This window comes from Arctopsyche grandis, chromosome 9, assembly GCF_051622035.1.
Source record: "Arctopsyche grandis isolate Sample6627 chromosome 9, ASM5162203v2, whole genome shotgun sequence".
NCBI classification, from domain to species: Eukaryota; Metazoa; Arthropoda; class Insecta; order Trichoptera; family Hydropsychidae; genus Arctopsyche; species Arctopsyche grandis.
Window position 1 is genome coordinate 26,508,589 of NC_135363.1, and position 15,587 is coordinate 26,524,175.

The 15,587-nt window shown below is 34.8% G+C and overlaps 1 protein-coding gene across 29 annotated transcripts in view; it reads left to right on the forward strand.

Annotated features, from left to right (window-relative positions):
* The window catches only part of lap (phosphatidylinositol-binding clathrin assembly protein lap), an 87,777-nt gene that overhangs the window by 42,352 nt on the left and 29,838 nt on the right, over positions 1 to 15,587 (forward strand). For all 29 annotated transcript variants that reach the window (XM_077438631.1, XM_077438614.1, XM_077438632.1 and 26 more), the window contains exon 2: positions 5,407 to 5,549. In XM_077438631.1, coding sequence (XP_077294757.1) covers positions 5,407 to 5,549 — 143 coding nt within the window. The remainder of the gene's footprint in view (positions 1 to 5,406; positions 5,550 to 15,587) is intronic.

A 15,587-nucleotide genomic window follows, 5' to 3' on the forward strand; every position in this document is an offset into this window, starting at 1 on the left:
CCCATCGCACTGTCCGTTTCGTTTGAGAAAGTTGAGTAATTTTGTTCATCTCCAAACAATGATTACTTGATATAACAATAATAAGGCCGCAATTATTATTTACGTTGTCTTTAACCAGAGACGTGGACCAGTGGTTGGCATAATATGCTTTCGAGAAGAGTAGTCACGGGTTCGAGTCCCGCTGCTGGTCAGACCTTGGTTTGTGACTCCAGGTCGATCGTTTCTTATCAGAGTTTGCCAATTTTTCTGATTTTCATTGAAACGGTTCCTGTCCTTTCCTATCTCTCTTGCTAATCTCAAGTTATTATAATCTTGAGGTTCGCCAATTTGATTATAAAAAGGCTGCATAAATGTCACCGTGGATGTTTGTATGAATTCGCATTGTATAAAAATGCTATGTATATTGATTGTATTATATCTGTTTAAGTGCACTCGTCGCTTTGGAGCGATCCGTAAAGGCGGGTTTTCATGTTCTATGAAATAAAATATTTTTTTTCCATCCTCTTATTAAAATACTCGTTTTTCGCTAATTAATTTTTTTCCTTTGCATTGAGTACATCTCCAAATATTTCATATGTATGTACGTTTCGAAAATGAAGAATTTCCTTTCATATCGAATACGTGTCCAAATATTCCGGTAATCTTTTCACAAAGATTTTAATTCAGAACGAGATGAGATCAAGTCTTTGGGGTTGGTTGCGTCGCAAATATTTTCTAAAGGCACTCGCTCACTTTGAAAAGAATTTATATTCCGTGGAAAATACGAGGGGATTCCTCTCTGTGTTCATGAACGATTTCGAAGTTTTTCACGTTGGACGAACGGAGACGGAATGGGAAATGGGAAAAAGATCTCTGTTAGGATTTAGGCGTGTTGAATTCCCCGACAGCCAATTTAATTTCGCAATCCCTCTTATTCTTGTTCGCCATCTAATATCGCAACAAATTAATTTTCAGAGTTGTATCTCTCGCTGGAAAACTCTTTCGAGGTTTATGGGGGGGGGGGGGGGATTTTTAGTGTATGTTCATTCGTTTCCTTGGCGTGCAGACTATGGGGTTTTTAACCTCATGTCTGTCGTTGCACTCGGCGTATCCTCCTTGATATTGAATCATCCTGTGTATTGATTTTGCATAAACGGCGTTGAAGCGTGTCTGAAACGACCCAGAAGCTAATTATTGGAAAACGATGAAATTTTATATGCGCGTTTTGATACGTTGTAAAATTTTTACAATCTGCAGACGGAACTGTAGTACTAATTTGAACTCTAAATAATAACGTTATTAAATTGTTGAAGAAATTGAACACACTTTTGAAAAATGAAAATATATTCCACATTTTGACGGGACTTACATATACATATTTAAGACGTTTGTACGTATGTACATACGTCACATCGACAGTGCGCATGCGCTGTGTCAACTGTCAATACTTTTTAGGAAGTAAATGAATATGTGCACCAGGCCACTTGTATAGTAAAATTTAAACAATTATTCCCTCGGATTGGATCTATTTTGTAGAATTTTGAAAAATTATTGGATTAAAATATTTGACTAGTTTTTATGTGTAAACATTGTGTATAAGTTCACCTTGCTGAGCAAGGTTAGGGCTGCCATACGTCACGGTAGACCCGGGACATGTCCTGGTTTATAGATCTGTATCCCGGTCTATGAGTCAGTTGTCCCTGTTTTTTATCTAAGAGTTAGTTAGTTAGACAAAAATAACTTAAGAAAAAAACAGAACTGAGAATGAAGGTTTGAGGGCGACAAGGGGCAAAGAACAAGTGCTAATACGAGTCGACAGAATTAATCATATTCTCGTCCTGGCGTTCGTTTTACGGTAATTTCACCGGATGACCTAAACTCAATCGTATAAACAGAGCCGTGCGAAGGGAGCGACGGTCCCGGGCTTCAAAATCTATGGGAGCCAAAATCGTCATCACCCATTTGCTTATCCATCCATCTCACGTCACACATTTTCATTATTTTTGTCCACTAATCTTCCTTGCGGCTTTTCTTTCACTCTATTACATTTTCTCGGGTACCATTCCTGCATTCCCTTTGTTCACCTCCTTTCCCTATGATACCAAAACGAAAATACAAAAAGCGCTCACATACAATAGTTTAATCTAATAAGCTCGCGAGCCGAGCGAGTAGATTGTAATTGAAATCTTCTACCATCTATCATTGAATTTCCAAACGTACTGTTTGGCATCTCGTCTAACGCTTGTTGGAAATATATGAGTGAAAAGGTCAAACTAAGACCGCCCACGTCGCTATGAGAGAAATTTTCCATAACACGCCTAAATACTCAAAAAAAATGAAAGTCCGGCACTGTACAATTCATTAAACATTTCATGATAACGAAACCGCATAGCGTGGCGCCGGTTAGTCACTCCACATTGTGTAGATTTGACATTAGATGTATATAGAATAGAAAATCGCTGCCCTAAGTTGCGTCACCATTGACACGCGCATTAATCATTTGATTATAGGGTTGACGTTTACTTCTTTGCTTCTTTCTACACGACTAATAATTTGTAGAGAACAATTTAAACATCCATTTTATAAAATAAATGTTCATTAAAAAAGCAATTAAATAAAAAATTGTGTGCATTTCTAAATGACAGATTCAGATTGCATTAGAAACTTTGGTTTGATCGTTGAAAAAAATATTTGCTACTTAAAAAGCAGATGTTTGCTACTTAAATGTGTATTACAATGACCGAAATACGAACCGACAACGACCAACGCTTCTCTCTACTGGATTCCTTCTTTTTTACTCTTCATCTTGCGACTTTTGACACCTACGACCTTGGCTTTGACTCTACGACCCGACATCATCATTCAATGGACTGTTGTCAATAGCGGAAGACTGCAACGTTGCCACTTTTTGTTGTGTCTAATTTTACTAATGCTAAAATCTACATATTTTTTCGAATGATCCATTTCATATTTTTTAATGGTCACTTTATAATGCCAAAATATTGTATTCGATGCACAACACGAGATTGTTCAATGCACCAAAAATAATGCAAATTTTGAATGGACAAACATTTTTTTTAAGATACAAAGTATTTTTCTCAATGTATAGTTAAATCGTACTCTAATCTGTATACCACTTCACAAAAATCGCCGCAAATTGGTTTCGATTTCATTTAAACGAGATAATTATGTATGTACATACGCTCGAGATGTTCGATGGCCTATGCAACTGTTAGCTTGTATCAAATGATGCTTCTGTCAATAAATGATGAATTTGTTTGATGGATGCGGTGAAGAGACTAATGTCGATTTCGTCACTTCCGTCACCCTATATTATCCTGCATATATACATACATATGTATATAGAACTTCAGTATGACTGTTTTGTAAAACAATGAGGTTTTTAAATGAGTCATTCTACATATGTGGGTGTGTGCAAAAATTTGCAGTGAACAACCTTTATTAAATCAACCCTTATTATTGTACCGTTGGGGTGCATCGTAACACGCGAACTGCACCTAATAACGCACGTGCACTTTTTTTTACTGACTTTCATTTATTTCTATATTGTTTTTAACCCTTTCGCTCTCGTTGCTCTATTTTTACGGCAGCTTCGACGCTTCGCTTATTCTTCTTATACGTATCACGTTTCTTTCGTATAAAAAGTATATACAGCGTTCGTAATTCTATTGCATTGTTTCGGGGTTTTTTTTTGGTAGATTGCGATTTGGTCGCATCATTGCACCGTTTCGTGTCTGGTGATCGTTAACGTTCTAACTGCCCAATATTATCTACTCGTATAAATTTTTTATTTCGGCAAAACGGATTAATTTACCGCTCTCGGTTATTATTTTAATCTACCATTAGACGTGCAATTTGATATGGGATCGTATAATAATAACGAGGCTTTTTTTCCTATATTCTACTGTTGAATTGATTAGCGTTTTACATACATACATAGAAGCGTGGAACTTTATTTTTATATATTAAAAATAGGTGTCGGAAAGATCGTGTTTTAAAGCTTCTGTAAATAGATTACAGGAGAGTTAACTGTCGTATTTCACAGCTTACTTTATGGTGCCGAGATGTTAACACGCTTCCGACCGGTCAATTAACGAGCGCGTCTAATTTTCACAGTATGCGCTTTTGCATTATATATGCATTTCTAAAAGGATACGTTGCAGTATGATTTTCAATGCAACTTAATAGGTTTTCTTCAAAAACACATAGTATGTATATGGCTGCGTGCAAAATAGCGCGACGCAATCCGACACTACATGACTAACTTTCAGCATAAATGCTTATGCGATTCTATTAATATAAATATTTAGAAAATTTTATCATAATTTTTTTAACATACGTACTTCTTCATTTATATCGCGTTTACTGAAAAGACAACATTTTTACAAAACAGCTTGCAAAATTGCGCGATGCGATGCCACACAATACGATTAACTTTGAAGATGCAAATTGTGCAAGTAAGAAAGCGTCATTGATCATTATCATGATTAAATCAATAACATACATACATATGTACATCAATGGGTCAAATTATGCGTTCCATACACTTACGTGTAGTGTATGTAATTATAACAACAACTTGAGACGTCGTCGATTAACATATGATAATGTCGTCGATTAACATATAATAAGTGTGTGTCTGCGATAACGCTCGCAGTACTTTAATTTTCGTTTCGACATACATATGTACATATATACGTCATAGTTTAAACACTGCCAAGAAAACGTACGAATATAATACGAACATAATAACAGATAAAGAAAAAACTTCTATTCTAACAATTAAATATAAATATTAATTAAATTTTATATCCTGTATAATTCCCCCCAAAAAAAAAACAACACTTCACATGTCAACATTGTTCGTATCTTCAGGCTAAAACTCGTTATTACTAGTCACCGGAGTCTGAGGGGGCCGTGTATTGTTCAAAGGTTGTAAATGCATTGTTAAAGGTTTGCCGAACAATGGATAGCACTGTGAATATCCTACCTCTAGTTATTACATATGACCCTTATTAAAAAAATCATATCAAAACAATATTGTAATATGTATAATAATATATCAATGAACAATTCATATCATAAAATTTCAATGTGAAATGGGCGTTTTCAGCTTCAATTTCAATTTTTTTTTATCTAATCACACATTACATTATGTAATACATACATATGTCCATATAAATATAATGTATCACATGTTCGATTTCGTACGTGATTTTCCACATTTCCACATACATTTTCTAGTTCGCATGCGACCTACGTACAATCTAGAAAAAAAAGAAAAAAATTACATTAACCTTTCACCCGTTGAATACAAAGTTTTCGTGTTGGCACGCACAACTAGAAAACTTTCCTAATGTCAATGTATTATATATTTATTTATGTTTTTTCTCTTCTCTTTTGCAGATTTGGTTCATTGTACGAACGAGCCAAACGTCTCCATACCTCAGCTGGCAAACTTGCTGGTGGAAAGATCTCAAAGCACCAATTGGGTGGTTGTATATAAGGCCCTCATCACAGTGCATCACCTGTTAGCGTACGGAAATGAGGTGAGAACTATTTATATGTACAATCTGTATTGATTCAGTTTATGAATATAATTTTCGTCATGAATGGGGGTGGGTTTTGTGTCGTTTAAAAACACAGTTGTCTAAAATTAGTCTCTGTGTACATACATATAATATATTGTTAGGTGTTATATTTGGAACGTTTCGGAGCTGCGGATTTTTGAGTATTATGTATGATTATGTACGGTCGTATTGTGTGTATCGGTCGAGCTCCAAATCCATCTGTGATTAAGTGAATGTGTCTGAATTAAATTGAAAGTTAATGTACATGTTAAATGTGTCGGAGAATCTCGGTTTGATTTGAGTTTCTAAATTTATGCGTGTTATTATTTTTTTATGAGAAAGATTTTGGCGGTAATGATGCGTTGATGATAGGCCGTCGTAATGACGGTAGGCCCACTTGTAGAGCTGTCAGTTTTGAAATCATCTGTATGTGACTTACGGATGAACGTGAAGAGTACAATAAAAGTCTATCTTTTTCATCAGTAGTCGTATAATATACCGTTCGCGGACTTTTGGCCGAATGGACACTTGGCTGGCGGACGTTTGGCCGAACGCATATTTGGCCGATTGTGTATCAAAATTACTCAAAACTCACTGAAAACAGATGCATTGTTAAGAAATCACTTCGATCTCATTACTATTTGATAAATTTAAACTTAAAATTTCATTGCGCCAAAATGTTCGTTGGCATAATGTCCGATCGGCCAAGTGTCCGTTTGGCTAAATGTCCGTCGGCCAAATATTCGTTCGGCCAAGCGTCCGCCGGCCAAGTGTCCATTCAGCCAATATTCCGTCAGCCGAATTTATAGCTATTTGGTGTTTGGTGCATCCGCTCTAAAATCGCCAGATTAACAGAACGGCAGCTTTAAACGTAATTCTCGTTTTCTCGAATGATAGATTGCACATCAGATGACGAGTAACCTTTCGATGTGCACAGATGCAATTATTAAAATTAAGTTGGATCTTTCTGGCGAGTTTAATAAGGCAAGATTCGGAACTTATCGAATCTTGACTTATTAAACTCGCCTGAAAGATCCAACTCAATTTTAATAATTGCATCTGTGCACATCGAAAGGTTACCCGTCATCTGATGTGCAATCTATCATTCGAGAAGATGAGAATTGCATTTAAAGCAGCCGTCCGTTAATCTGTCATTCAATTTGTCTGGCGATTTTAGAGCGGATGCACCGCATCCTGTATTTGTACCTAGTTTTGCTTTATGAAACTAACCCAAATTAACGTCTTTTGAACAAATTTATCAAAATTCAATAATAGTTGGAGAGATTATCAACTTTATTGTTTTTGAACCTTAAAATGGTACCCCCCTTCCTATGAAAATATATTATAACAATACAATATTTTGCTCTCGATAGATTAAAAATCATTACTGACTTTTTCAGTTCTTAAGATATCACATAATCTAAAAAAAAATGTTCACCCTCCGACAACATGGCCATGTTGAAGTCTGTCTAAAAATATTTTGAAATTGTTGACTTCTGGTATTATTTTGTAATTTTGTACTTGTAAAATTTGACAAACGGTTCTAAGAACTACCATATTTTTAACAACCGGATCTAGAGAACCGGGATTCAGCATACCGCTGGTTATATCTAATATATATATAGTTTAGTAATTCTATTGTTACATCCGTACTCACTGCTTGAGTCAGTGAAATTATAATATCACTAGTGTAATTATAATTTCACTGACAAAAACAGTTTCACTGTAACATAAAAATGTTTTATAAAGCGATCGCTGTCAAAAATTTAGTACTATGGCTAAACCAAGACATTCTTGAACCATTGGGTATGAGTTTTATATTTCAAATCTTAACTAGGGTGTGTTGTCCTTTGAAATTATAAAATTTTAATACATATGTACATTTTAAAGGCCATTAATTAACTTATTCACGATTGTAATCAACTACTTATTACAGTCATAAATTGTACTCAAGTATCCAATTTCGAAAATATATTAAAAGCATAAATTTTAATATGAAATTTCTTTAGTCTGAAATTTATGTCGATTTTTAATGGGTATCATTTTTCGTGTCAGAATATCACAACAAAACGTGGTTCATCACAAGTGCATCATAAAAATCAATCACACACAATCGTTGTTATTGCAAATTAGCGACACAAATGCGCTAATAACGACAATATGTAACAATTTCGCGTAACGCGATACCCAAAGCGTAACATTACCCGCGAGGTCGACGAGGTGTGAGATAAAATGTAATCGCTCGAAATTGGGGTTTTATGATTTTTTTTTGACTTTATTATGTAGGTATTAAAGACTTGCGCGACCTCGTATTTATGAAAATTCGTGTAATTTTATTTAATTTTCTCCGCCGTTCCTTCTCGTTAATAAGGTAACTTTCGGGGAGTGTGACGTCAGTGGAAAATGTAACGAATACAGGTATATTCATACTACCCGGCTGTTCACGGCTACAGCACAGCACAGCAGCTCACGTACACGACATTTTCTATGCATACTATACAGCAACGCACGTTTCGTCACGTTCAGACAAGTTTTCACTGAGTACAATGCAAAATCGGCTTACATATACATATGTACATACATTATAGAACACGACAAAACGGCGCTATTTTCCCAATTTCCGAAAATATTCATATGTGCATGTGCACTTGCGTTAGTACGCGTGCATTCGCTACTGTGACGTCACTCTGTGCGTGAATATATCCACAGTAACCAAATAAAATCGGTTTTGCTTGATAAGTTACGGTGACATGTACTGTTAGTATGAATAGATTTTGTCGGCTTCTGCTGTTACGTCTACGCCATGTTAGATATGAATGCGTTCTTATAAAAAGTATCAAATAATACTTTTCGTACTGCTGGTTCGAAAAGTATTCATGCCAGTATGGATAGACCTTACGTCGTACGACAATCTTATATTAATTTTCGTGTATAACGAGCTGGAAAATTTAATAACGTTTTCAATCTTGTCAATCTGGAATCATTTGACTTGAGATAATCGCTCTTTATTAAGTTCTGGCGCTCGTGGTTATACAAGCGTAACGCTTTCAGTACGGTTAATTAACTCGGTTGTTAGTAGGTTTTTACTTTATTTTTATTATTATGTTTTTATTGGAAATTTACATCATTGTGTAATATTCAAATTGATTATATAATTACGCGATTATACTATATTTTTGTATTAATTATTGTGTTATATCAACGCGAGTCGCCATGCGCGTTCGATTACAATGTGTGACTGGTTTTTGTCTTTTTTTTTGTTTTTCCTCTTTGACCATATGCAAAGTTGGACATTTTGATATTCGATCGTTGGTACGTGTATACCGGTTGCTAGGTTGAATTGTCAATTTTAGTGATAAAATTATCACATTTTTAGAAAAGCATTTTAACAATATGTATATAGAATTTTAAGCTGGCGCTATGGAGCAGGTTGAGCCTGATCTGTAGTTACTCATTTGAAGATTGTGTCTTTCCAATGATGAAACATTGGTTTTTGGCAACTTGCGTAACTTAAAGAAGTAAAAATGATCCTTGCAATTTTTTTTCCATTTCGGGCGTCTTCGGTTACCACTTTGGCAGCTCTACGGCTAAGCCTGTCATGCCGTTTGACAACTTGGGATACCTGTGTCCACAACTTGCATTCTTACCTGTGTAATCACCTGGCTTACTTTGCTACTTTTTATTATGTACAGTTGAATGTCTCAGAAAGAGCGACTGGAGTATTTGGTAGTTACGTACATACATACATGCTATTTATTGGGTGGGATAATAAGATATTTTGCCATTTTGTATGTCTTCGGTTATCATATGGCAGCTCTACATATGTATATTCAAGCTGCTTACGACTTGATCTAGAAATTCACCTGCTTCATCAACTTGTTTATTTGTGTGATAATTTGATCTGCTTCGTTATTTGTTTGTTGCATCTATTTAATACATTAGAAAGGAAATTTATTTAGTAGTTACATGCCACTTACTGGGCGGGATTACAGGAATTGTGTCTTCAAGGACCTTTCTTAGCGTTTCGAACGTCTTCGGTACAATATGATTACCAATGAGATAGCTCTACGGTCTCTGAATCAGTATGTGTGTGTAATTTATGGCATCGCACGTATGTATGTATGACCAGTTCGACTTACGGTATTACAATTTGTGGATAACTCTCGAGGGATTCAAATCGTGGGATTGGTTTACGTTTTAACATAATAAAGTACTTCCATCTATTATTTAATGCGAGGAAGTAAATCTGCTCTAGTTTGATCCTTTTAGCCTTGCGTCTCGTTGCGTCGACAAAGGCGGCCGTTTTCTTTCAATTTGTTTCGAGGTCCTTGTCACCTTCGCCTCTGATCGAATGAAAATATATAATCGTGTTAGTCTTCGTCTTTTTTTGCGCGTTCTTCTCCTATTCCTTCTAGTTATTTGACCTCTGAGACTCCTGACCGCGGCCCAATTGCACGGGTCACGGTTGTGGCGACCTTTTATCTGCGCTCGTTTCGTGCCCAAATCCTATCTGATAAGGAGTGCTGTTTTGTTTTGAATGAAAAAATAAGTTGTTGAACCTCGCGTGTCGCCTTTTGTCTCCGAATCTAATTTAGAATATGGTTTCGTTTCGCAATTGTGTGCATCGTTTAATCGTTTAAGGTCTGCGCAATCTCGTAAAGGTAAAGCTTGTGGATCTACGTTGTATGTATGTACGTACTGGGAAATCAACTAATTAAATAGAAATAGTGGTATGAGAATGATACTCTCTCTATATTTCGAATTGATTAATACTATTAAACATTTTTATTTTATTTTGGGAAGTTTTTGTTTTATACTTGTGATATCTATTTTTTCAGGTTTTTATTATGCTATAATTTAGGGCGCAAACACACAGAGAGGCACGTGGCACCTGCTTTTTTTACATACCTCCTTTACGTTTCACATGGCTTTCGTGTCAGTGGTCATTTTTATCTCTTATCCGATCGTTTTCATACTTTGCCATATTGCTCATTTTGGTCATCAATATACGTAAATGTATCGTCTGCCATTATGTTGGAGATAAAATATCGTATACAATGCGTAACAAATATCCAGAATCTCGGATACGGTGACGTTTATGACGGTACGTAAGGCAACCATAATCTACCTTCAACCTTCTCGCCTTGATATGCTATTTCAGATTTTAATTGTTTAAACGCCTATAATTCACTCTATATTTTATAAAATTTGCTCTATAGGTTCTCGTTATCTCTAATATTTAAATATTTATAGTTTTAACTCTCATATGTATGTATATATAAATTTCAAATTTGGCGTCTAGCTTCATGTAATGTAATACACGATATATATTGATTTTTGGCCAAATATGTCAAATCTGACATTTCACTGTATATCTCCTCGGTCGGTTTTATCTGCGAGATAAGTATTCAATAAGAAGTTATGTTGTATCTAATTGTTAATATGATTTACAATAAGCTTACATACATTTAGTTTTTTACAATAAGCTTACATACATACATCACATAGAATTATTTTTGGTTATCAGCTGATTTTTCATTCTTCGTGACTTCCAGCTGGCAAGAGCGGTCATTCAGTTCACTGTTAATTCGTACAATCTTATTATTTCGACAAGTTTCTCTTTCAATTCTAAAAATATGAGTATCACCGTTATCAATCACTGTCAAACATTTGCCAATACAAGGATAATATATTAAAAAAAACAACTCCTGGAGGTGATTTTTGGACTAGGTTGCCGCAGGTAAGATTATGCGTGCTAGCGTTTTTTTTACATATGCAAAACTATCTAAAAAAAACACGTGCCGCGTTTCTATTACGTAGTGTGTTTTTGCCCTTAATCTAATAATGAATATTCTTAGCGTGATATGAAATATTTTATTATTAAATTTTTAATTAATTTTTTTAAGTACGTACATAGAACGTATAATATGGAATTTCATTTTTATAGTTGAATTTTATGTACTTGTCATATTATTAAACAGGTTTTTAACGTTTAAAAATTGAAATCTCTTCTTGTTGCTTCGAAGAATTTCTTTGGTTGTTTAAAAAGCTTCGTATTTTAATATCAAATATAAACAGAATAATATCTCACTTTTATATTAAAATAATAAAGAAAGCAGTCTTGATAATTTGAAACCTAACGTCCTTTCAATCTAACGGTTATATAAAGAAGTGTTTTTTTACAAGCTTCACTTTCTTATTTTGGACCATAATTGAATTTTTTTTAGTAATTCGTATTCACGGAGTATGATATTTAAATTATTTACAGACATGAAAAGATAGGAGAGAAAGATACCTCTTTCCACCAATTTTTTCGGTGTAACATCTCAAGACCGTTTTCCCAACTTTTTCGGTGTATTTCGTCATCGGTGGGAGTTTGTATATGTACATGTATTCAAAACACAAATACGAAAATGTTTTACATATTGATATACTTATTTTACGAGATAAACATTAACTTTTAAAAAAATATAGTAAGAATTGATTTTTAAATATTTTAATCGTATATAAAAGATATTACAATACACAAACTCTGGTTTAAGCCGACGAAAAGTTGATTTAACACGTCTCGAGATATTGCAAGTTGGTAGAACGAAGCTCATCGGAAAAGATCATGGCAGGAAAAAATTGATATTAGGTTATGGTTAGAATCTACGTATTTAGAAGGAAGTGCATACTACAGTTAAAATATCACATAATATTTTGGGCTTCTTCTATTTTATAATTCTTATACTATATGCTGCGCTTTTCGAATGGTCGTATTATAACTTACGTACATTTACCCCAATTTAAAAATAGTTAATATCAATTTTGTACCAGAATCTAGACGTGTATTAGAACGAGCGAGTGATTTAAGTGGAAATGTCCCGTAAATATTACATTTTTAGTTTACACATAAAAGTCGGAATACTACAAACGCACAATGTAAATATTCCATGTCGTGTTTATTTATTTCATATTTTTTTTGATGTATGAATATGGGCCGTAGGTCAATAACTTATCAAAGCATGAGCGTTTTTTGTATTTCTGATGTCATGACACTCGTTCTCAAAAAGACATTTAACCTGCCTGAATACACACAAACATTCTCGAAACATTAAATATCATTTCGCATTTGAACTTAACTGCGCTTTTATTATATCGTAAAATCGGGTTCATGGATCGGAAGCTAAGAACCCCTCACATAGACATTGTTTTACGCGATTCAGGATATAAAGGACATCTCTTCCAGCCAATTAGTCTGCTGAATAGAGGTTTAAACGTGTCCAGGATTTGTTTACATGAAATTCATTATTAATCTTCAACACAAAAGCCTAAGTCGAAGATTTCGCAAGCCGACTTAATTAGAGCGAAAGCCCTAATTGCGGCTTGTGTACCTATTATATGTACATATATACTATGTACTTTATTCGTTGTAATTTTTTATTCGTTTCCAACTGTCGTTATCCCGGTCGCTTTTCGTAGTTTTCCACGGCTCGGAAAATTGTTGTTTCGCTTCGGAGAAAATTAATTTTCCCATCGTCGCTTTCGCTCTCTTGATCCTTTCCGTAATTATCAAAGCGTTAAATGAACGCTCGTGTACACTTAAACGTGAACGATTCGCTTTAGGTGAAATTTCCACTCGCCTTATTTCGATGTTCGCTTACGTTTTATCATATACGTAATTTTCGCAGAACGTTTCCAAATGTTCTAAATTTTGGTGTATCGAATGACGTACGTAAGATTGAAATATTTACCTGTATCAATTATAGTGCCGAAATCACCTGCCGAAACAAACGCTAATTGAGTTCGGCTCGATTCGCCTCAGGGGCGTACAGTGCCGGTCATTGAAATTGCAGTGTGTGTTTTAATGTAACGGTTTTTATTATATTTATTATATGCATACATCCGACTAATCTAAAGATAATATATTGGATGCGTTATGTGTATAGAATAATATTTTGTATTGCACAATTTAACCTGTTCATATCAAGAAAATTTGTGATAAAATAAATATTCAACATTCGCAGGCATTCGCCATCCACTGCTGGATGAATGCCTCTCCAACACGCTTCCAGTCGTGTTTGTTTTGGGCAATTTTCATCTATCTCATTCCACACATTTTTGTCTGATTTCGTCCACCCATCTTCCTGTGGCCTTTCCTTGCACCCTTTTACATTCTCTCAGGTACCATTCGAGCACTTCCTTTCATCTTCTAGCTACGTAACCTCCCACTGCCATTCTAATCTCTTTACTATCACCATTACATCAACCGCCTTTGTCATACTTCTAACCTACGTATTCAGATCTCTCCTCGTTATGCCCAGCATACAGCGTTCCATACTTATTTGAGTGCATTGGACCTTATGGCATTCTGGCGTTTAATGCCTAAGTTTCGCATCATACGTCATCACTGACTGACAAGACACACTGACCTACTTTTTCCCCATTCCAAGTTCCTAATCTGCATATTGTGGGCAAAATATTTTAAATGAAATCTAACGTAATTACGCCTGAATAATGTTAAAGCTTGTTCCTGACAATATATTAGAATACTGACTAGTCCGAAATATTTCACTTAATCGCATATTGTATAAAATAAGTCAACGTTTTAAGTTTTGTGGTTATATTTAATTTCAGTTTCCCCCCTCTGGAAACAATGAGAATAAATTGGGGTTGCCCGAAAAAAAGGGAATAAAAGTCGTTATTAAGATTACATTGTTTTATGTCGTTCTTTAGTTGAAAATATGTACATATGTACATAAATAAGACAAAAAATACAACCTAATACATATATTAATAAAATATTCAGCATTGGGTGAGATTGATGCAAATGATTTTAGAATGATAACACAGCCACTACTTACTTGCAAATTAATACGTGAAGATCTTACAGATGAAATGATTTGTCTTTCTAGTCAGTTGGACAATTTATTGCAAAGATTTGTCGTTCGCAGATTAATTTGTCGTTCGTAGATTAATTTGTCGTTCGTAGTCGAGGACTTAAAATGCTATTAAAAATGAACCAGATGTGTCAGATTTAATTAGACCAATTTTGAGGTTTAATTTTTATTTGGCTTTCTAAAGATAAAATCATGAAAATGTGATAATTGATAATTCTGATCAGTCAACATCTTTAGATCGAATTTTCTGATGATCACAAAACTTCAACTATTGATATTTCGTAAGTAAAAAGCCATACCGTCGATGTATTTATTTAACATTAATTTTAATCGGGAAAAATTCTGAACCACAAGACTCGTTGAGGGAATTGTTCACCAAAATTAAACGTAGGTATAATTGTCTTCAAATACAGGGTCAATTGAAATCAACGAGCCGCAGTCGTCATGAGTATAATAATACAATCCCAAGACGTATTTGTTTAGGACGAATCGCATTTAATTACATTAGAAAGAACGCTATCGAATATTATATTATTATATCGTTTCCAATTCATACCTGAACAAATACCTGGCTTTGTTTATCGAAACGTTCGGCTATTAATAATTTGATATGACGGCTATGAAGCCGTGAATATAAACGACGATAATATTTCAAGCCGTAAATATTTATAATTCGTTGTTATAATTATTAAATATTCACAACGGTCGATTTTGAGGAAAACTGCGTCTGCGCGTTTAATTTTTCATAATGGTCCACGTGTACGCTCGTATTTATTTAGAGTGAAATTTTGATGCGATTGCGTATACTTGCATGACAGAGCGGTGGCTGTGCACGTGATTTATTAACTGTTTTAAGGTCTATTCATATTAGAATAGCACGTACCGGCAACTGCACGTAATCAAAATTACAAAAGTATCCTTTAGTATTTGTATTTTGTATGGACACATTCATGTTTAATGTGGCGTAGACGTAACAGCAGTTATGTAGACGTAACTGCTGACAAAATCTGTTCATACCATTTAGTAGTACATGTCACCGTAACGTATCAAGCAAAACCGGGTTTCTTTATGTCATGTTGTGTCAGAGGTCATAGTAGCGAGTGCACGCGTACTAAAGCCAGCAGTTTGGCTTAGT